The 22,885-nt window shown below is 38.6% G+C and overlaps 1 protein-coding gene across 2 annotated transcripts in view; it reads right to left on the reverse strand.

Annotated features, from left to right (window-relative positions):
- Positions 1–3,556: 3,556 nt before the first annotated feature.
- Positions 3,557–22,885, reverse strand: part of SLC9C1 (solute carrier family 9 member C1) — an 89,694-nt gene continuing 70,365 nt past the window's right edge. For both annotated transcript variants that reach the window (XM_049628170.1, XM_049628169.1), the window contains 6 exons: positions 16,776–16,907; positions 16,457–16,642; positions 14,675–14,801; positions 13,774–13,820; positions 6,570–6,657; positions 3,557–3,969 (listed from right to left, as the gene is read on the reverse strand). In XM_049628170.1, coding sequence (XP_049484127.1) covers positions 6,592–6,657; positions 13,774–13,820; positions 14,675–14,801; positions 16,457–16,642; positions 16,776–16,907 — 558 coding nt within the window. In that variant the 3' untranslated portion in view covers positions 3,557–3,969; positions 6,570–6,591. The remainder of the gene's footprint in view (positions 3,970–6,569; positions 6,658–13,773; positions 13,821–14,674; positions 14,802–16,456; positions 16,643–16,775; positions 16,908–22,885) is intronic.

The raw sequence follows: 22,885 nt of genomic DNA on the forward strand, positions 1-22,885 counted from the left end.
GTCAAGCTAAGGTTGTTTTTCTTTATAGCAAAGCACTAACATTAAGACAGTAGGGAGTTCCTGGACTTTAGGCTATTGATAAGATTGCCTTTTTTTTTTTTTTTTTTAATTGTACTAAGGTATTTGCAAACTGATGGACACTCATCAGTTTAACCATTTGTTTTCTGACATTTCCTTTGTTCTTGGGTGGCCAGAAGTGCTGAGGAATATTACATGTATCTCCCCTGGGGGGGGGGGGAGTGGGCAGGATGTGCTAGCTTGTGTTTTGCCCTCAGCTTGCCTTATGTTCCCTCATCAGTGGGGTCTAGAGCCGATGGCCAAGAAAGAATTCCTGAGATGTCTTTGGTGCAAAAAGGTGATTTTAGTAAAGCACGGGAAAAGGACTCATAGGCAGAAAGAGCTGCCCCAGTACAGGATGGATAGACTGATATACTTGGGAGTTGGGGGAGATAATGTCAAAAGAAAGCTTTCCAAAGGGATTTTCATATGCTAAAGAAGACTCACAGGATCCTGGAGGCCTAGCTATTGTCAAGCTAAGGTTGTTTTCTCCTCTAGCAAAGCATTAACATTAAGACAGTAGGGAGTTCCTGGAGAAATGTGATACTCTGCCTGCCTCAAGTATTTGTCAATGGGCTGTAGGTTCTAAGGAAATTTAATTATATCTGCCGTTTCCTTCTGCCTTTGTTTCCCACATTAAAGTGGCTTGCTCAAGGACACCCCATAATAAACAAGAGAGCTGGAAAGAAGTCCAAAAAAAGAGTGTGGACCTTATCTATTCACTGTCCTATTCAATTAGTACTTGTGAAAAGAGGAACTTGGCTTTGAATTCTGGTCTGTGTCATTCCGATGTGTCTGGAAAGACTGAAACATGCCAGATATTTGGAGTGTGTTGTGCTTCCCAGTTCCTGGGTAGCTTTCAAACGCCTGGCTGGTTCAACTGCCAAGGCAGGTTAGAGACCTTTCAGTGAAGAGTGATTCTTTAAGCTTCTTCAATCTCAAAGAATTGGATTCGATAGATCTAGCTCTAGCCTACTCCATTGTAGACTCTTGTGGTTAGAGAAGGGAGCTGGGAGAGATATTTATCTGTAAGGAAAACCCTTATGGATCATTTTATGCTAGGAAAAGACCTGGTTAATTTAGGAATTCTTGTAGAGTTAGGAATCTAACACCTTAGCTAAGATTTCCCTGGTCTGCTTCCTTCCCAAAGGTCTTAAAGGGAGGGTCAAGACTGCATGGTGTGATAGTATTGAGAGGTATTCCTGAGGATAATTTTCCAACTGCTTACTTTGTGGTGCAGAGTATGAGCTGATTAGGAGTCCTGGCTAATGTCAGAGAGTTAGTTATGTATTTGAAACTGTGGCTATTTGTTGCTGGTATTCCCCATTAATGTGCATTTGGTTTGAAACAGGAGTTTCAGTACCTCCCTAAGTGAACTTTGGGGCTGGGATGTTCTCATATAGCTCCACTGACTTGCCAGGAACCGTAACACAGAGGGTAATTTTTGATGGTAAGAGGACCATTTGGCGACAAAATGGGAATTTGTCCAGCTTACTGAAAGGGCTCTTATAAATCTAATGACAGGTGGATGGTATAGCACTTCCCTGTCACTGTTTGAGCCACAAACGACACTTGGGAAGAATGTTCATTTGCAAAGTTTCCTGTTTCTCATTAGTAACACTAATATAGAACACAGAAGATTAAAATGAAGTGTCTGGGGGAAAAAATGACAAACTAGGTTTCAGCACTGTGAACGTTAAAAACTAAATTAAAAAATCCAAGAACCAAAGGACCAAGGAAAGCCTTTTATCTAAGAAAGTTAAAAGCAGACGTTCTGGGCTTTGTAAGCAAATAAGTGGGTTTCCTCTGAAGAGTCAAATGGAAGTGAACTCTAAGCACCCTTCTCAGGTCAAAGTCTGTGTATTGCGTTCTTTCAGATGAGGGGACAGTCCTGGGCACACAGACACCAATATCCTGTTGATAGGGGGTGGGTATCTGTCATACATGGTGCTGGGATTATTTCATATCTCAGTGCCTTGTTCAGGGTTTTTTCCCCACGTGAAAATGTTTATACCCCAGGACACAAACATGATCAGACACTGACCACGACTGATATTTATGGAGTGTATCCTCTTCTCCAATGGCTCAGATATCCAAGATAAAGTCTAGGGAATTTAAAAAGCGTCACAAATTATACTGAATGTCCTTGCAGGATTTAAGGCCCAGTGTCATTACATCTGTGTGACTGAGTAATTTGCCTGAATTCCCTAAGTTCCATTATTTTCTCTGTAAAATGAGGCAATGATAGAACCCACTTCCTACAGTTTCTGTGAGGATTGCCTGAGAGTCCGGGGCTTACTGAGCTTGCTGTAAGTGACAAGCTACTACTGGTGGAGAGCTCCTTCCCCACCTGGCGTCTTGTTCAGGGTGGAGGGCTCTACTTTCTGTTGCCCTGACACTCATGGTCTGTCACCATCTCATTCATTCTGCTGAGGTGGAGTGGCTTATCAGGTTGATGAATCTGGAAGCAGGATCTCGACGTTCTTTGTCCAGCCCCTTCTTTCTGATTTGAGAATGAATTTGACCTTACGAATCTTACATTTTCTATTGTTCTCAGCTAGGCAGTAAGCTTAATGATATATACCTACAATGGTCAATCCACCAGTTTTGGGGGTCAGAAGGCAACCATGTTCTTCATGTCAGTTCCATCACTAATGAAGGTGTATGTGTGTGTGTGTGTGTGTGTGTGTGTGTGTGTGTGTATGTGTGGTTTAGTCTCTAACGGCCTTAATCTTTTCTTTTAAGTTTCATTTGGTTCAACACTTAGCAGAAGAAGGGCACTCATTAACAGGGTTCCTTCAAACACTATCAGAGCTGCTAGTTAACTATCACTGGGGGGAAAAAAGCTGTTGAGTTCAGTTTTATAGAGAAGTGATAGTAGTTTGATTTGACTTTCCCAACAGAAACAAACCAAACTGTCTTCTCTGCAAGGACGTTTTATGAATGGAGTCTTTACTCTTGGCCTCTGAAAATGTGTCTACCACCAGCTGTAGAAGACAGCATTTAGCATTCAGGTTTCCAACCCCGGGTGGAAGCATGGTCCTGAAGATATAGATTTAAATGCTTATTAATTCTTCAGATATTTATTTTAGGATGTACTGTACTGGAGGCACATGTGGTATAAGAGCTAATCACGGGCTCATTTTCAAATCTGTGAGATTTTTGGCAAATTACACTCACCCTTTCAGTTTACACATTTGTAAATTGGAAATAATAGTACCTACCTCTCATGCTTGTTGTGAGGATTACATAAGCATTTGTTAAACACCTAGCATATAGAAAGCATGCAACAGCTCTTAACTGGTTGGGATTATTTTTTAAAAGGATGCCAGGCATCGGGCTCGTTGTTGTAGTGAATCGATGAACAAAATGGACACTGGAAGTTTCATTTAGGACTGAGTTACATTGTGTAAGTCTAAATCAGTTTCCATTCTTTACTATTTTAATTCACTGAGTGCTCCCCAAATAAGTGAAGTACAATGAATGACAGAAATCAATACTTGGTTTAAGATCAACATTTAAACTGCGTTTTATTAGTGTTCTGTTTTTCACAAAATGAATCAAACCATTTTTACTCTAAGAGCATTATGCAAACTATCTAGGTGGCCTAAGCTTATTTTCTGGCTCTAAAACTAAAATTTGTTCTATGATTTTCTGAGATGTTCTAGATACTTAAATTAATAGATATTTTAAATGAAGAAAATTTTCCAAGAAATATGTTTTAGATGGAATGGTTGCAAGGTGCATACATATTTCCATGTGGCACCAGGATCATCCACACAGGATCCAGCTTGAACTTACTCCCTTCTGATGCAGGGAAATGTGTTTCAAAGCACATTCAAAACAGGAGGCATCTTGTGACAACAGCGCCGTTACATGCGTCAGTTTTCAAAATAGTATTGTCAACCATTCCTAACAGAGGTAGGAAGGGAAAAAAAAAAACAGATGTAAAAGAACTTTCAGTCTTTCAACATTGACTTACAACCCCAAACAGGATATACTAGAGGGTCAGTTTCATTCCCGCAGGAAATACCTCCTGGTCATTATTGCTAAACGTGAGGAAGGACGTTGGGTGAAATGTGAGTTACTCCTGATTCACAAAGTGGTGGTAGTGTGGTATAAACTGGGAGTCAGAGTCCAGGAAGCCACTGGGGCTTGCTGAACTGGACAGGGACAGTTTATGGAGTGTCAGGAGCATGATGTGTCATTGTGGGAAACACTGAGTCTTAGCTCTGGCTGTTACCACTCCTTCTCACAGCACTGGGATCGCCCCCAGTGCCAAGTGTAAAGGGTGACAACTTTCAGATCATGTATGTTGGAATAATGCTTAGTAGTTTTACAATCATGTTGTTCATTACAAGGTCAATAAAACTATGTAAAATAAGAGAAGTGAGCACACCCATCCCTACTCTTACCTTTCTAACACTTAATTGAAACATTTGGGTTTATCTCTTCTGGATTATTTTCATGTTAAAAAAGCTGTATGTATGGGTTTGTCTTCCTTTTCATATTTTACATTGTACTGTATACAACTAATCTTTTTAATGGTTGGATGATATTTCCTCTAATGGATGTTCTGTAGCGAAATTAAATACTTTCTTACTATTGGACACTTGGGACTCTTTTTAATTTTTGGCATTAGAAATACTGGTGCACTGGACAGTTGGTACATATGTCCACTTCACTACTTTGGATTATTCTCTTTGGATTGGTTCCCAAAAGCAAATTCATGGAGTCAAAGTGTATGAACATTTTTATGACTTTTGTTTCAAATTCCTTTTGCTCATCTACCAGCAAAATATAAGAAAAGTATTTTCATTTCTGTTTCATCAACTCTATTTCAAAGGAAACAGATGTTACCATGGAATAAAATTTGTTAATTTGAAAAAGCAAATGTTGATACTTCGTTATTTTATTTCGTACTTCTTATTTTCTCTATAGTCTGGGTATTGTCTTTTTCCTGAAGAAAAATTTCCTGAAGGCAAATTTCCTTAAATTTGCCTATTGGAGTCATGGTGTTTTCCTGATAATTTTGCATATACTTTTCCCAGGTAAAGATGTTGATCATAATACAAATAATTCTTGCAAATAGTTTTTCATAAATACAATTTATTGTCAGATTGGTTGACATACAACATGCAGTGCTCATCCCAACAAGTGCCGTCCTCAATGCCCATCACCCATTTTCCCCTGTCCCCCACCTCCCACATCCACCCTCAGATTGTTCTCCGTATTTAAGACTCTCTTGTGGTTTGCCTCCCTCCCTCTCTATTTGTAACTATTTTTTTCCCCTTCCCTTCCCCCATGGTCTTCTGTTAAGTTTCTCAAGATCCACATGTGAGTGAAAACATGGTATGTGTCTTTCTCTGGCTGCCTTATTTCACTCAGCATAATACCTTCCAGGTCCACATTGCTGTGAATGGCATGATTTCATTCTTTCTCATTGCCAAGTAGTATTTTATTGTATATATAAACCACATATTTATTTTTGAGAGAGAGTGAGGGAGCAAACCGCTACTGGGGGAGGGGTAGAGAGTGCAAGAGAGAGAGAATCCCAAATAGGCTCTAGGCTCAGCTCAGAGCCAGACATGGAGTTTGATCCCACAACTGTGGGATCATGACCTGAGTCAAAATCAAGAGTCAGACACTCAACCAACTGAATCACCCAGGTGCCCTTAATCTATTTTTAAAACGGTCTTTGTCACAGGAAGTAGCATCTAAGAATTAGAAGTTTTTAAATGGAGATACAAAGATTTATCTGAAGGTCATTTTTTAACCCAGAGATATGCTTTATGTAGATTAGAAGCATATAAAGCATGCACACGCTCTCTCTCTCTCTCTCTCTCTCTCTCTCTCTCTCTCTATATATATATATATTTCCCCATTGGTGCTGCATTTTGAACAACCAACAGCCAGCAGACTGGTCTACTCCCTAAACGTCTTGCTGTCTTGTGTCCCTTTTCTAAACATCCTCTTCCCTTCTCAACAAAGGCCGTGTTTATGTAAAACAGGAGTTGTTTCTCTTTGGATTCCTTTGAGTTTAAGCTGCCACTCTCCACAGTGTATCTTGTGTTGTTATATAACTGCCTTCTAATCAGTTTTGCTTCCTTAACTAGAACAGAAACTTGAAAATTAAAGTCATCACGAACTACCTGTTTATATCTTCCATCATACATGGCAGCCTGAAAAATGACTTCCTGGGTTGGGGGGCAGCCAGTTTTGCATGTACAATTAAGTAGTAGAATGTAGAGAGGAGACCATGAGTCTATAAAGTTTTCAGAAATCTAGATCAAGGAATCTTATTTTAAAGTTAATTTTCCAAGTTAGAATTTGGAAATAGTGTCATTAGAAGAATGAACTGGCTATTGGAAAGTGACCATATTGCAAATAATGGCTAGTGGAAAGTGATATAATTCACACTGTCACAAAAGAGCCACATAAACATGGCTTTAGCCTGTATCTCCAAAGACAGGCATGATCCGGATCACATTGAGGAAACTGAGGCAGCTTACCAGATTTTCATTTAGTTTTATTCTAGATGACCTCATAGACGTCCATTTCCTCCTTGATACTATCCAATAGCCCTGTAGATTCTTGAATCTAGAAATGGAGATAGGAGATAGGAGTCAAATTCTGAGACTATTAATAAGAGTCTGATTTATAAAGCAGGACAGATGTCAAATCTGGTCTACAGAGCAGGGGACTGAGAATTAGAACTTCTGGCATTGGCAGCGCTGTGTGCTCCATCCTGGACGCCAGAACACTTTGTAAGGAGCTGCTGGATTTGGGGCATGGGACTTTTTATTATGTAAAGGTATAGCCACAGTTCTAGAGTGTGGTGGGAGGAGGGGTTGGGGGAGGAGGAAGGGAACTGGCCCAGAAACACCCATAACCAGGATCTAACATCAGGGAGAAAAAGCATTTACTAAATAACACAAGTTGACAATTGTCTCCATAAGACTCACTCGGTGGTGTTTTTACCATTTAATAAACTGTCTCTCATTTCCACACTATTTTCTCTATATTAACTGCCTCACACAATCAGTTTTTTTTTTTTTAATTATGAAAACGGAGCACTTTGGGGGAATCTGTACAGGGAGATCATTAGCTTCCCTGGCTTCTCACTCAGTTCTTCAATATCTACTATTAAGCTGACTCCTATGAGTGAGGCAGCCTGCCCAGGCTAAGGAGAAAGAAAGGCTAACCAGTGGCCTCCAGGTACCATCTAATGCTGGAAGCCGAGCTATCCAATCCAACCAGCCTGATGGCAGGGCCCCAGGCAGTGGACGGATCGGGACTGCAGGGCGGCCCATAGACAGTGAAGCTTCTTGTACTTCCACTTTTCTGTAATTTGGCCTTAATAAAAGTACCTGGGGAATTGTCTGTTGGGGAATTGCCCTAGACAGGCCCCCTGGGAAAAGAACTATTGGGGAAAGAAATAAGGTTCCACAAGGAAATTGTGCGGCCCTACGTTTAGCCCTTGCCACCCCCTATAAAGACTCCTCTACCTGAAGGAAGGATAGCCCCATATATTTCCCAGCCAAGGAGGGGCAAATGGATTTGAAAGCCCCACACCGGCAACAGAGGAGTGTATCTATGGGCACAAGTTACTCCAACTCGTAGGCCCACTTGGCCCCCAGGAGGCATTCCAGATGATGACTGAACCTAGTCGGTTAAAGTACAGAATGGTCCATTAGTTCCTAGGTGCATTGTGTCTCTGAGAATGTATAAGGTGTGGTTCCTAAGGCCCTCCTGGCCCCCTCCTGGCATCTCACACCGAGGGGAACATTTTTGTTCCTCAAGCCACAAATGGTTCAAGGAAACAACTAAGAGGTCATGTCCCTGTAACTGTTCCACTTGAGGTGTTGAGAGATAGATGACCTTTCATGAAAACAGCAAAGCAAATGCTCTATAGATTATAGATAAATGTAGATACATAATGAAAATAATGTAAGAAATTAATCAATAAGCAAAGGGCAGGAAGGAACGTTATGAGAAAATAACCATCTTATTCCTTAAAGGGTGATTACCCATAGGAACATTTTTAGAATTAGGTAATGCTAGAAAACATAGATGATGCATGCTACAAGGAAATTGCTAACAAATATATAATGCCACGTTTGCCACAATAAAACAGCCAGTTCAACACAATAAAGCAGCCAGTCCATTTTTATTTTTATTTTATTTTTTTCACTTTTTCGCCGATGTCATTCATCCTTCGGGAGCCCCTGGACCTGCTGGAGTTGGACTCTGGCAATCTAACATTTTGTCTTAAGTGTTCTCCTCATCTTCTTCATTTTTGAAATTGTAATTTCCCTTTGTTATTTCCTAGTCTTCAGCAGCAGCCATGTTTGAGAGAATTAGAGGAGATGCCTGTATCCCTATTGTTTTAGAAATTTAGTGCCTGGAGGGCACAAGAAGTTTGGAGTAGTCTACCATGTTAAGAAGGGGTTAGCAGAGAGTAACAGAAATTAATGGGTACAGATTGCTTGTTATGTGCCAAATGCTATGCAGTGTACTTTCCATTTCTTTAATCTGCATGGCAGCACTACACGAGATACGTATGGTTATCATTCCTGTTGTCTAGATGCAGGAAGTGATGCTTAAACAGGTTAAGAAAACTGTCCAAGGTCATGTGGCTAATAAGTGATGGAACCAGGAAGTAAACCAGGAATCTCATGCCAAAGCCTATATTCTCAGCTCCTATGCTATTCGGTCTACAGTTCCAGGCACTGAGCAACAACCAGGAAATGTTTGAGGAAAAGATTCCCCAGAAAGACCCCAAAATATTAAAAAAAATTTTTTTAATGTTTGTATTTATTTTTTTATTAAAATTTTTTTTAATTTTACTTTTTATTTTTTAAAATTTACATCCAAATTAGTTAGCATATAGTGCTACAATGATTTCAGGAGTAAATTCCTTAGTGCCCCTTACCCATTTAGCCCATCCCCCCTCTCACAACCCTTCCAGTAACCCTGTTTGTTCTCCATATTTATGAGTCTCTTCTGTTTTGTCCCCCTCCCCGTTTTTATATTCTTTTTGTTTCCCTTCCCTTATGTTCATCTGTTTTGTCTCTTAAAGTCCTCATATGAGTGAAGTCATACGATTTTTGTCTTTCTCTGACTGACTGATTTCACTTAGCATAATACTCTCCAGTTCCATCCACATAGTTGCAAATGGCAAGATTTCATTCTTTTTGATTGCCGAGTTATACTTTATCCATTTTTTCCATTCATCTATCGATGGACATTTGGGCTCTTTCCATACTTTGGCTATTGTTGATAGTGCTGCTATAAACATGGGGGTGCATGTGTCCCTTCAAAACAGCACACCGGTATCCCTTGGATAAATGCCTAGTAGTGCAATTGCTGAGTGGTAGGGTAGTTCTATTTTTAGTTTTTTGAGGAACCTCCATACTGTTTTCCAGAGTGGCTGTACCAGCTTTCATCCCCACCAACAATGCCAAAGAGATCCTCTTTCTCTGCATCCTGGCCAACATCTGTTGTTGCCTGAGTTGTTAATGTTAGCCATTCTGACAGGTGTGAGGTGGTTTTTATTTGTATTTCCCTGATGATGAGTGATGTTGAGCATTTTTTCATGTGTCGGTTGGCCATCTGGATGTCTTCTTTGGAGAAGTGTCTGTTCATGTCTTTTGCCCATTTCTTCACTGGATTCTTTGTTTTTTGGGTGTTGAGTTTGATAAGTTCTTTATAGATTTTGGATACTAACCCTTTATCTGATATGTCATTTGCAAATATCTTCTCCTATTCTTTTGGTCGCCTTTGAGTTTTGCTGATTTTTTCCTTCGCTGTGCAGAAGTTTTTATTTTGATGAGGTCCCAGTAGTTCATTTTTGCTTTTGTTTCCCTTGCCTCTGGAGATGTGTTGAATAAGAAGTTGCTGCAGCCAAGATCAAAGAGATTTTTGCCTGCTTTCTCCTCGAGGATTTTGATGGCTTCCTGTCCTACATTTAGGTCTTTCATCCATTTTGAGTTTGTTTTTGTGTATGGTGCAAGAAAGTGGTCCAGGTTCATTCTTCTGCATGTTGCTGTCCAGTTTTTTCAGCACCACTTGCTGAAGAGAGTGTCTTTATTCCATTGGATATTCTTTCCTGCTTTGTCAAAGATTAGTTGGCCATACATTTGTGGGTCCATTTCTGGGTTCTCTATTTTGTTCCATTGATCTGAATGTCTGTTCTTGTGCCAGGACCATACTGTCTTGATAATTACAGCTTTGTAGTTTAGTTTGAAGTCTGAGATTATGATGCCTCCTGCTTTGGTTTTCTTTTTCAAGATTGTTTTGGCTATTTGGGATCTTTTCTGGTTCCATACAAATTTTAGAATTGTTTGCTTTAGCTCTGTGAAGAATGCTGGTGTTACGGTGATAGGGATTACACTGAATATGTAGATTGCTTTGGGTAGTATTGACATTTTAACAATATTTGTTCTTCCTATCCAGGAGCATGGAATCTTTTTCTATTTTTTTGTGTCTTCTTCAATTTCTTTCATAAGCTTTCTATAGTTTTCAGTGTATAGATTTTTCACCTCTTTGGTTAGATTTATTCCTAGGTATTTTATGGTTTTTGGTGCAACTGTAAATGGGATCGATTCCTTGATTTCTCTTTCTGTCACTTCATTGTTGGTGTATAGGAATGCAACCGACTTCTGTGCATTGATTTTATATCCTGCAACTTTGCTGAATTGATGATTCAGTTCTAGCAGTTTTTTGGTGGAACCTTTTGGGTTTTCCATATAAAGTATCATGTCATCTGAGAAGAGTGAAAGTTTGACCTCCTCCTGGCTGATTTGGATGCCTTTTATTTCTTTGTGTTGCCTGAATCCAGAGGCTAAGACTTCCAGTACTATGTTGAATAACAGTGGTGAGAGTGGACATCCCTGTCTTGTTCCTGACCTTAAGGGGAAAGCTCTCAGTTTTTCCCCACTGAGGATGATATTAGCGTTGGGTCATTCATATATGGTTTTAATGATCTCAAGGTACGCTCCTTCTATCCCTACTTTCTTGAGAGTTTTTATCCAGAAACGATGCTGTATTTTGTCAAATGCTTTCTCTGCATCTGTTGAGAGGATCATATGGTTCTTGTCCTTTCTTTTATTGATGTGATGAATCATGTTAATTGTTTTGTGGATATTGAACCAGCCCTGCATCCCAGGTACAAATCCCACTTGCTCGTGGTGAATAATTTTTTCAATGGTTTGTTGGATTGGGTGGCTAATATCTTGTTGAGGATTTTTGCATCCATGTTCATCAGGGAAACTGGTCCACAGTTTTCCTTTTTAGTGGGGTCTCTGGTTTTGGAATGAAGGTAATGCCAGCTTCATAGAAATAGTTTGGAAGTCTTCCTTCCATTTCTATTTGTTGGAATAGTTTCAAGAGAATAGGTGTTAACTATTCCTTAAATGTTTGGTAGAATTCCCCTGGAATGTCATCTGGCCCTGGACTCTTGTTTTTTTGGGAGAGTTTTGATTACTACTTCGATTTCCTTACTGGTTATGGGTCTGTTCAAATTTTCTATTTCTTCCTGTTTCAGTTTTGCTAGTGTATATGTTTCTAGGAATTTGTCCATTTCTTCCAGATTACCCATTTTATTGGCATATAGTTGCTCATAATATTCTCTTATTATTGTTTTTATTTCTGTTGTGTTTGTTGTGATCTCTCCTCTTTCATTCTTGATTTTATTTATTTGGATCCTTTCCTGTTTCTTTTTGATCAAACTGGCTAGTGGTTTATCAATTTTTTAAATTCTTTTAGAGAACCAGCTTCTGGTTTCATTGATCTGTTCTACTGTTTTTTGTTTGTTTGTTTGTTTGTTTGTTTTTGGTTTCAATAGCATTAATTTCTGCTCTAGTCTTTATTATTTCCTGTCTTCTGCTGGTTTTGGGTTTTATTTGCTGTTCTTTCCCCAACTTCTTAAGGTGTAAGTTAGGTTGTGTATCTGAGATCTTTCTTCTTTCTTTAGGATGGCATGGATTGCTATATACTTTCCTCTTATGACTGCCTTTGCTGCATCCCAGAGGTTTTCGGTTTTGGTGTTATCATTTTGATTGACTTCCATATACTTTTTAATTTCCTTTTTAAGTGCTTGGTTAGCCCATTCATTCTGTAGTAGGATATTCTTCAGTTTCCAAGTATTTGTTACCTTTCCAAATTTTTTCTTGTGGTTGATTTCGAGTTTCATAGCGTTGTGGTCTGAAAATATGCACGGTATGATCTCGATCTTTTTGTACTTACTTAGGGCTGATTTGTGTGACAGTATATGGTCTATTCTGGAGCATGTTCCATTTACACTGGAGAAGAGTGTATATTATGCTGCTTTAGGATGGAATGTTCTGAATATATCTGTTAAGTCCATCTGGTCCAATGTGTCATTCAAAGCCATTGTTTCCTTGTTGGTTTTTGATTAGATGATATATTTATTTTCGAGACAGAGTGAGACAGAGCATTGAACAGGGTAGGGTCAGAGACAGAGGGAGACAAAGATTCTGAAGCAGGCTCCAGGCTCTGAGCTGTCAGCACAGAGCCCCACGTGAGGCTCAAACTCTCAACCACGAGATCATGACCTGAGCCAAAGTCAGATGCTTATCTGACTGACCCACCCCGGTGCCCCAGAAAGACCCCAAAATATTAAGGGAGGGAGTGAGCTTCCTGCTTTTATGCAGGGGATGGGCAATGAGTATTTAAGAGAAATGTTGGCCTCTTGAAGATCAGAGAGACACAAGAGAAACACCTTCAGCCTCCCCCACAGAACCTGTAATCACCTTTCATTCAACATACATTTGTGAGTAGAGATTCAGGGGAGAAGCAGCATGCGTTCTCAGAGTTACATATGCAGTGCTAATGGGCAAAATGGACTTGATGTAAAACCTATTTCTAATAACCAAATACACAATTTTCTGGCTTGTATATTTTTAGCAGACATCTCTCAGGTTCTGGGTATTATAATCAGCATCTCCTGGAGTAATACAAACAGCTTGGCACAAACTAGATTTAAAAATAAATTCTCTACCCTATCTGGAACTCTCCAGGATTCAGTCTACAGGCAGGCTGGTGTAGATGTAGTGAGGTACTTCCATTTTATTCCTCTGCCCCAGTTTCATTTCCAGGGCCCTACACTGTTTCATAACTTGGGATCTTGCTGTAAAGTTGGCCCAGGATTTTGAAGATCCCAAGATCCCCAAATTACCTATCCAAGTTCATAGCAGAGTGTAAAATTAATATTTAGGGGATTTTCTGAAGAACTTAGGTTAGCCTGGGGTAGATTAAATTAGTGCATTTATTACGGAGCTCCTGCTTTGTGACAGGCCTTGTGGATAATCGGGCAAACTGTCTTCAGGTTGGGAGCTCCTGGATGCAAAGCCAAGGTAGCAATGAAGGCTTCAGACCAGTCAAAATTTCAGCCCCAGGTGGAAACGTGGGAGGAGCTCGTGTACATGACAACCCTTGCCACCCCAGTAGTACGTGGTTGCTAATGTTCAAAAGGAACATTCTTGTATCTTCTGAACTTCCTTTCTATTTGTCATTTATTTAATATTTAGCTAAAAATATAAATACAATTTCCACTGTACCCTAGTCTAAGAGACAGTGCTCATATCGAAATCTGTAAAATGATTAGCAGGTAAACTCCTCCCGATTAAGAGTTTAAATTCCAGACTCTCTTTTCCCCAAAATAAAGCTTTTAAAAGTACTGTTTTAACTTACCTCACTCTTTGTTTCACATTGAAGATCTTTATATAGTCTGCTTGTACCTGGTTCGAAAAAGACTGTGTTAGTTCAAGCACTGAAACAAAGGACTATTTCAATTAATCCAACTATCACATTAGACCAGGTTTAATCATTCACACTCAGGGCCTGTGATTTGAAATTGGTGGTAAACTCAATTGGTGGGAAGAAGGGTCACTTTTTTCAAAAAAGGCTTAAAAGTCTTTTATAATAAACATTATGTAGTGACACCTGGGTGAGTCAGTTGGTTAAGTGTCCCACTCTTGATTTTGGCTCAGGTCATGCTCTCACGGTTCATGAGTTCAAGCCCTGCATCTGGCTCTGTGCTGACAGCACAGAGCTTGCTTGAGATTGTCTCTCTCTCTCTCTCCCTGCCCCTCCCCTGCTTGCTCTCTCTCTCTTTCTCTGAAAATAGATAAATAAATGCATTTTAAAAAAGATTATGTAACAAAGTTTAGAAAGAGAAAAAATTACCTATTGTTCTATTGTCTCAAACACATTTATGTTAATGTGTGTTGAGAATGAATGCCAGGCCCACTGGTAATTGGAACAGTCACGCAGTACAACACTACTGTCATTATTACTACTATATAAAATATTTTAATTTGGGGGAAGAGCTAAAATTCTCTCATTAAACTTTTTCCCCATATTATTTTGATTACATGATTATACATGTTTATTTTTATAGTTGAAATATAGAATAATTTCTACCATAACATGGATATTCTCAGTCTGAATTCACCCATTGGATATCAAATATGGCAATTAAAATTATTTCTCAATGCTCTAGATAGAATTCATACAATAGTTCCCAAATACATCTATGGGTATTTTATAAATGGAAAGTAAGTTCTCAGTTACTCAAAGAAATCTAACTCACATGTTGGTGTTGTTGGAAGAGATGCTTTACGTGAAGGTACATACTTTCTAGTGTTCCATCTGAATTTTTTCACATCAACGAAATTTTGAACAATCATTACCTTTGTGAAATCTTCAGTGCCTTGCACCTGAAGTTTGACAGAATATAAGGTAATAAATGAGTATATATCATACAACTAAATGTTTCTCTGGTAAGCTCCTAACTATCTCAAGACCTCTCTAAATATCTGGGCTGAAAAGTAAACATAAGTATGAGACAGCTACCTTAAAATACCTGGATGTGTTGGCTTTTTGAAACTCAATATTCCATATACTTTCACTGATTTTTAAAGTTTCGCTCATTTCTCTTACAAATGAGAAAAATGATTAAGAGTTAATCATTAATGGTCCTTTAAAACATCACCCAGAGAGATTTTCTATGTGGCGAAAAGAAAGTTTAAAAAATAGTGGATTTCAGGGTGCCTGTGTGGCTTAGTCGTGTCCTACTTAAGTGTCCTAATTGGGCTCAGGTCATGATCTCACAGCTCTGTGCTGCAGCTCAGAGCCTGGAGCCTGCTTCTGATTCTGTGTCTCCCTCTCTCTCTGCCCCTCCCTGCGCACGCTTTGTCTCTCTTTCCTTCAAAACTAAATAAACATTAAACAATTCTTTTTAAATAGTGGATTTCAAGAAATCCTTCAACCTGTGGGTGGTTTTGGTATTTTTGGAATCACATTGGTACTCAAATCTACAGTAAGTGGGGCTTTCTGTCTAGGAGAGTAGACAGACTTGGGTAGGTTTTAGGCTGCCTTGAGAATCTCTTAGTTGGCCATCTAAATTCCCAACCAGCACCCACACCCAAGCTCTGTTATTATGTATTCAAGCATAGAGGTAGGGAGCACCACAGTTAAGAGTAATGTCTTACTTCCTCTCATGTGGCTATCACGTTGGTGCTGGTGGCGTCCCCTCAGAAAATTTTTTCTTGTGACCCCTTCTCACCTTGGGATTCCTCTTATCCCCACCTCATGTTTTTCTTGTGTCTCAAATCTACCCTGTAAGTACTTCTATCATAGCTGCACACGTTTTCTTAATATATTTATATGTTTTTCTTTTCACTTAGTTGGCAGATTTTTTGAGGGCAAGCTGCAGATCTCATTTGTCTTGATCACTTTAGCATCTAGCACTGTTTCTGTCATATATTAATTGCTTAAAAATATATGCCTAATTTAATTGACTCTAGGTACCTCTTTCAATTTACTTTCTGTAGCTATATTTTGTATGTCCCCTGCTTCCTCCTGACATGTGCCTCTCTTATGCTACCCAACACACACACACACACACACACACACACACACACACAGAGCTTAAATATGAGGAGTCTTTCACTTCTATATTCAGTTGAAAAGTAGCTGAGGAAATACCACTGATACTCAGTTCAGCATGGGCCTGGCAGAGCCTTTCTAGAGTACTGTTGATGCAGTCCAGAGAAAGCGGTCCTTCTGCATTGTGTAAATGAACTTAATAGACCCTCTTTTGTTATTTACAACAGCACCAAAATCTAACTATAGCCAAAAGGTACAACTTGGCCAGCCTCATTAACATTGAACAGGGATATCTTGGTGTTTGGGCTACCCTTTGCCAAAGGTATCAGCGGACTTGGGGTGTGTGTGCTGTGTATGTGTGCTTCTGGAGTGGTAAGGGAAAGGGAGAGGATGGAAAGGTGGAAAAGTGGCAATTTTTGTAATGTTAACACATTGTTGGACATATGGCATATTGACCCGAAGACATGAATCAACATTTCCCTACCTGATAGCATGTTATAGGAATTAAAGAAGGTGCCTTATAAGCTTTCCGTAACTGACAATCTTCTACAGCTCCATGTATGAGAATGACATAGATTACAGTTTCATCATAGATATCAGTTTTGGTGTTCTTTGGTATGTCTTTTATGCAGACGTTACAGAGTTTTAATTGCATCTTGTAGTTCCAATCCTACAAGGAAAACACAGTTTCATAACCTATGGTTTATAAGGTTTAATATAAATTCCTAAATAGTTAATTAATAACAGTACTTTAATAAAACTCCATTCAGAGAGAAGAGTGAGTTCATACAAACACTTCTTACCTTATAAGATAAACGTTCCCTGATTTTTTTGGCAGTAATAGAAAGACCAAGTTTTAGCCACATTTTATATTCAATGTGAGGACAACATTGCTCAAAAGCTTCATACAAGTGACTTTTGGGAATAAAACATGTCTGAAAAAAGGAGGATACAAATTTAATATTTCATTCTGTACACCTATAGTTTAAAGATATAAGGTTTCCTCATTTACATATAACATTAAAACTAAGAATTTAAATGATGTAACATTCATGTTGTTGCCTGGAAATCTGATAAGATGTGTACAGTAGTAAATATTGGTGTGATTTTGTCATAAATTAAATATTAAAAGGCTACATGCTCCAATGAGATGTTCGTTATTATTGTTATAGATTCTGAAAAAAAAAGAAAATAAAGTATAAAAAATTATTTAAACTTTAACTAAAGATATGAATATTTCTAAAAATACATTATTTTAGAGAAGTAAACTTTTTAACTAACAGTAAAATGCCAATGCTAGCAATGATCAGAATATTGGCTATCAGGAATAAGCTATTAAGAATATACAAGACACTGTGTATGTTGCTTTTTATTTCTCATGGGTAAGTATGTACGAGTGGTATTGCTGGGTAATATGGTAATTGTGTGTTTAACTTTATAAGAAAGGGTTGAGACATTTTACAGTCTCATCAGCCATGGGTGGGAATTTTAGTTGCTTTATGTCCTTGCCAATACGTGGTACTCATTATCTTTATTTTTAGCCGAAGTAGTGGGTATGTAGTGATACCTCATCACGACTTTGAATCTGAATTTCTCTGAGAGCTAATGATATCAAGCATCTTCTCTATGTGCTTCTTCTTTTGTGAAATGTTTGTTCAAATCCTTTGTGTAATTAAAAACAATTTTTTTAAGTTTATTTATTTATTTTGAGAGAGACAGAGACAGCTTGAGTAAGGGAAGGGCAGAGAGAAAGACGGAGAGAGAGAATCCAAAGCAGGTTTTGTGCTGCCAGCGCGGAGACTGATGCAGGGCTCAAACTCAAGATCGTGACCTGAGCTGAAACCAAGAGTTGGAGGGAACTTAGCCAACTGAGCCACATAGGCACCCCATTTTTCCCAATTTTTAATTTGGTGATTTGTCTTCTCATTTTTGAGTTGTAAGAATTCTTTATAAGTTCCATTGTCAAGTAATTTTTCAGATAGATATTGTGAAAAATTCCCCACCGTCTGTGTTCCATATTCTTTATGGTGTCCTTTAAAACAGAAGAAGATTTTAATACTAGTGACATTCCATTTATCAGTATTTCCTTTTATGGTTAGTGTTTTTTGTGTCCTGGAAGAAATCTTTGCCTACATCAAGATCTTTGTGTCCCTTTAGAATTTTTGTAGCTCTAATTTTAATGTTTAAGTCTACAATCATTCCGAATCAATTTTTGTGCATAGTGTGTGGGGCCAAGGCTCATAGCTTCCATGTGGATATTTGGAATTTTCAGGATCGTTTGTTGAAAATGATATTATTGTTAAAGATTGATTGACTGTGTATATATGAATCTGTTTCTGGATTTTCTTCATTATTCCACTGATCTATATTGTCTTAATCTTAAGCTAATTCCACATGGTTTTGATTATAAGGATTTATAATAAGGCTTTAAGTTAGATAGTATAGTTTGTCTAACATTATTCTTTTATAAGTTTTAATTCACGTGTATGTAATATACAGTGTTATATTAATTTCAGGTGTATAATATAGTAACTCAACAATTCCATATATTAGTCAGTGCTCATCAAGATAAGTGTACTCCTGGGGCTCCTGGGTGGCTCAGTTGGTTAAGCATCCAACTTTAGCTCAGGTCATGATCTCATGGTCCATAAGTTTGAGCCCCTCATCGGGCTCTGTGCTAACAGCTTCGAGCCTGGAGCTGCTTCAGATTCTGTGTCTTCCTTTCCCTTTGCTCCTCCCCTGCTCGCTCTCTGTCTCTGTCTCTCTCTCTCTCAAAAATAAATAAACACATTTAAAAAAAAAAAGGTAAGTGTACTCTAAATTCTCTTCACCTATTTCACCCATCCCCCCATCTTCCTCCCCTCTGGTGACCACTTGTTTATTCTCTAAAGTTAAGAGTCTGTTTTTCAGTTTCTCTCTCTCTCTCTCTTTCCCCCCTTTGTTTGTTTGTTTTTTAAATTCCAATGAAATCATATGGCATTTGTCTTTCTCTGACTGACTTATTTCATTTAGCATTATACTCTCTAGATCCGTCCATGTTGATGCAAATGGCAAGATTTCATTCTTTTTTAATGGCTGAATAATATTCCATTGTATAATATTCCATTGTATATACATATATACTAGATCTTGTTTACCCATTCAGTTTATCCATTCATCTATTGATGGATGCTTGGGCTGCTTCCATAAATTGACTATTGCAATTTGAGTATTGACTATATATCCCTTCAAATTAGTGTTTTCAAATTCTTTGGGTAAATACCCAGTGCAATTAGTGTATCTTAGGGTAGTTCTATTCTTAATTTCTTTGAGGAAACTCCATACTGTTTCCACCATGGCTGCATTAATTTGCATTCCCACCAATAGTGCACAAGGGGTCCTTTTCTTCCACATCTTTGTGAACACTTTTTTTTTCCTTGAGTTTTTGATTTTAGCCATTCTGACAGGTGTGAGGAGATATCTCATTGTAGTTTTGATTTGCATTTCCCTTATAATGGGTGATGTGTCTGTTGGCCATCTGTATGTCTTCTTAAGAAATGTCTATTTATATGTTTTGCCCATTTTAAAATTGGATTATTATTTATTTTCTGGTGTTGGGTTGTATAAGTTTTTTATATATTTTGGATACTAACTCTTTATCAAATATGTCATTTGCAAATATCTTCTCCCATTCAGTAGGTTATCTTTTAGTGTTTTGTTTTGTTTTGTTTTGAGAGAGAGGTAGAGAGAAAGGGTACAAGTGAGTGAAGGGCAGAAAGTGAGAAGGAGGGAGAGGGAGAGAGAATTCCATGAGGGGCAGAGAGAGAGAGAGAGAGAGGGAAAGAGAGAAAAGTGAGGCTCACCTGAAGTGGGGCTCATGTGGACCCAAAGTGGGGTTTGAGCTCACCCAAAGTGGGACTTGAACTCATGAACTATGAGATCATAACCTGAGCCAAATTTAGATGTTTAACTGACTGAGCCACCCAGAAACCTGGTTATCTTTTAGTTTTGTTGGTTGTTTCCTTCACTGTGCAGAAGGTTTTTATTGTCATGTAGTCTCAACTAGTTAATTTTTGTTTTTATTTTCCTTGCTTCAGGAGACATAATTAGAAAGTACTATTACAGCCAATGTCAGAGAAATTACCACCTGTTCTCTGTTCTAAAATTTTATTATTTATTTATTTATTTATTTATTTATTTAAGTCAACTCTATGCCCAACATGGGGTTTAAACTCATGACCGTGAGATCAAGAGTCACATGCTCTACTGACTGAGACAGTCAGGCACCTCTATTCTAGGATTTCTATAGTTTCAGGTCTCACATTTAGGTCCTTAATCCATTTTGAGTTTACTTTTGTGTATGGTGTAAAAAAGTGGTCTACTTTACTTTTTTGCATGTAGCTGTCCTGTGTTCCCAACACCATTTTTTGAAGATACTGTTGTTTCCCCCCCATTTATTATTCTTGTCTCCTTTGTCAAATGACCATATAATTGTGGGTTTATTTCTGGATTTTTTATTCTATTCCATTGATCCATGTGTTTCTTTTTGTGCCAGTACCATACTGTTTTGATTACTACAACTTTGTATTATAATGTGAAATCTGGAGTTGCAATACCTACAGCTTTGTTTTTCAAGATTGCTTTCACTGTTTGGATTCTTTTGTGGTTTCATTCATATTTTAGGATTGTTTGTTCTAGTTCTGTGAAAAAATGCTGTTGGTATTTTGATAGGGGTTACATTAAATCTGTAGATTACTTTGGGTAGTACAGACACTGTAACAATATTTGTTGCTCCAAGCCAAGAGCATGGAACATCTTAATTTCTTTCATCAGATTAGGCTGGGGGGAGGGGAGAGGAGTTAAGACGGCAGAAAAGTAAGGGGACCAGGATTTCCCTTGTCCCTCAAACACATCTGAATTGAAGTCAAATCACTTGGAACACCCAGAAAATCAATCTGTGGAGTGGCAGAAGGATCTCCACAGGTGGAGGGAGACAGCTTGGTGGGATTGAGGTGCATGTATGTGAATTGGGGAGATAAAATGGCATAGGCACAGAGGGTATGGAACCCCTTCTGTGGAGAGACAAAAGGAGAAAAAGAAAAGAGGGGCTGTGAAATTGCAGTATTGAGTTAGCACAAGAGGAAAACCTCTCCAGACCATGGACTAGCAAATGAGAAATATGAAGAGAACCAGTTTCTATTTTGCAACAGCCGTTTGAAACTTGGAGTTTTCAAAAATGCACAACTTTCTCCAGACCAGAGCTGGCCATTGTGTGCACCTGGCAGGGAGGGGAGCTAGACCCAGGGCAAGGCCCGAACACATGAACTGTGAGATCATGACCTAAGTGGCAGAAGTTGGATGCCTCCCTGACTGGGCCACCCAGGTGCTCCCAGATATTGTTTCGTTTTATGGAATCACTTAGTTCTCTAATTCTCCCCGGTGATCTAGTAATTTCTGTTCCCTCCTTTTTTCAGTTTCATCATTTTCAATAATTTTATCTTCTAATTTTTTTTTTATGTTTATTTTTGAGAGAGACAGAGACAGAATGCAAGTGGGTTGGGGCAGAGAGAGAGGGAGGCACAGAATCCAAAGCAGGCTCCAGGCTCTGAGCTGTCAGCACAGAGTCCGACACGGGGGCTCAAACCCACGAGCTGTGAGATCATGACCTGAGCCGAAGTCGGATGCTCAACTGACTGAGTTACCCAGGTGCCCCGATTATTTTATCTTCTATTTCACCTATTCTTTCCTTATTATTTCTATTATTTGTCTTCTAGTTCTTTGACTCTTAAAATGTTTTCTGTAATGTTTTATTTATTCTTGAGAGAGAGAAAGACAGAGCATGAGTGAGGGAGGGGCAGAGTGAGAGAGGGACACAGAATCCGAAGCAGGCTCCAGGCTCTGAGCTGTCAGCACAGAGCCCCACTTGGAGCTTGAACTCACAAGCCCCAAGCTGTCTGACACTCAACCAACTGAGTCACCCAGGCACCCTTGACTCTTTTTTACTGCTATCTCCAATTAGGTGTTTTTAGTTCTAAAATTTCCATTTGACTCTTTTCTATATTTCCACAATATCCTGATATTTTCTATCTCGTTTCTCATTAAGGATATATTTTCCTTTAATTTTTTGGACATATTTCAAAGAACATAGTTCTTCACATCTATTATCAATAATCATTTAGTGCCTAATCCATATTTTGGACAATTTCAATGTTGTTTTCTATCCATTGGGCACTTTTTTCACACTATAGACCACATTATCATGTTTGTTTGTTTAGTAATTCATTATTGTTATTCTGTAACCAGAAACAGAAGGCTATAATATGTTTATGAAAATCTCAGGTATCATATAATTTTACTTGTAAATATTCTAATATCCATCACTGAATAATAGACACATTAAGTTTTCCCTTACCCTCTTCCTTCTCCCATTCCTTTTTATATGTCATTGGTGTGTTGAGAAAAAAAATGGATCATTCATTCTGTGGACCTCCCACATCTTTGGATTTAGCTAGTTATTCCCTTCTGATGTCAATTAACTTGTTTCTCTCCTTCCTGAATTTTCTATAAACTGGTTAGATCTATATGTTTTTACTCTCTCAATTTGTTTTTTATTAATTAAAGAAAGGGGCACCTGGGTGACTCAGTTGGTTAACATCCATCTCTTGGTTTTGGTTCAGGTGATGATCTCATGGTTCATGAGTTTGAGCCCTGTGTCAGACTCTGTGCTGACATCATGGAGCCTGTTTGGGATTATCTCTCTCCCTCTCTCTGACTCTCCCTGACTCCCACAGGCATGTTCTCTCTCTCTCTCTCAAAAAAAGCAACCCACAAATATGTATCTATCTATCTATCTATCTATCTATATATATATGTGTGTGTGTGTGTGTGTGTGTGTATGTATACACACACACACACACACACACACACACACACA

Source organism: Panthera uncia, chromosome C2 (genome assembly GCF_023721935.1).
Source record: "Panthera uncia isolate 11264 chromosome C2, Puncia_PCG_1.0, whole genome shotgun sequence".
NCBI classification, from domain to species: domain Eukaryota; kingdom Metazoa; phylum Chordata; class Mammalia; order Carnivora; family Felidae; genus Panthera; species Panthera uncia.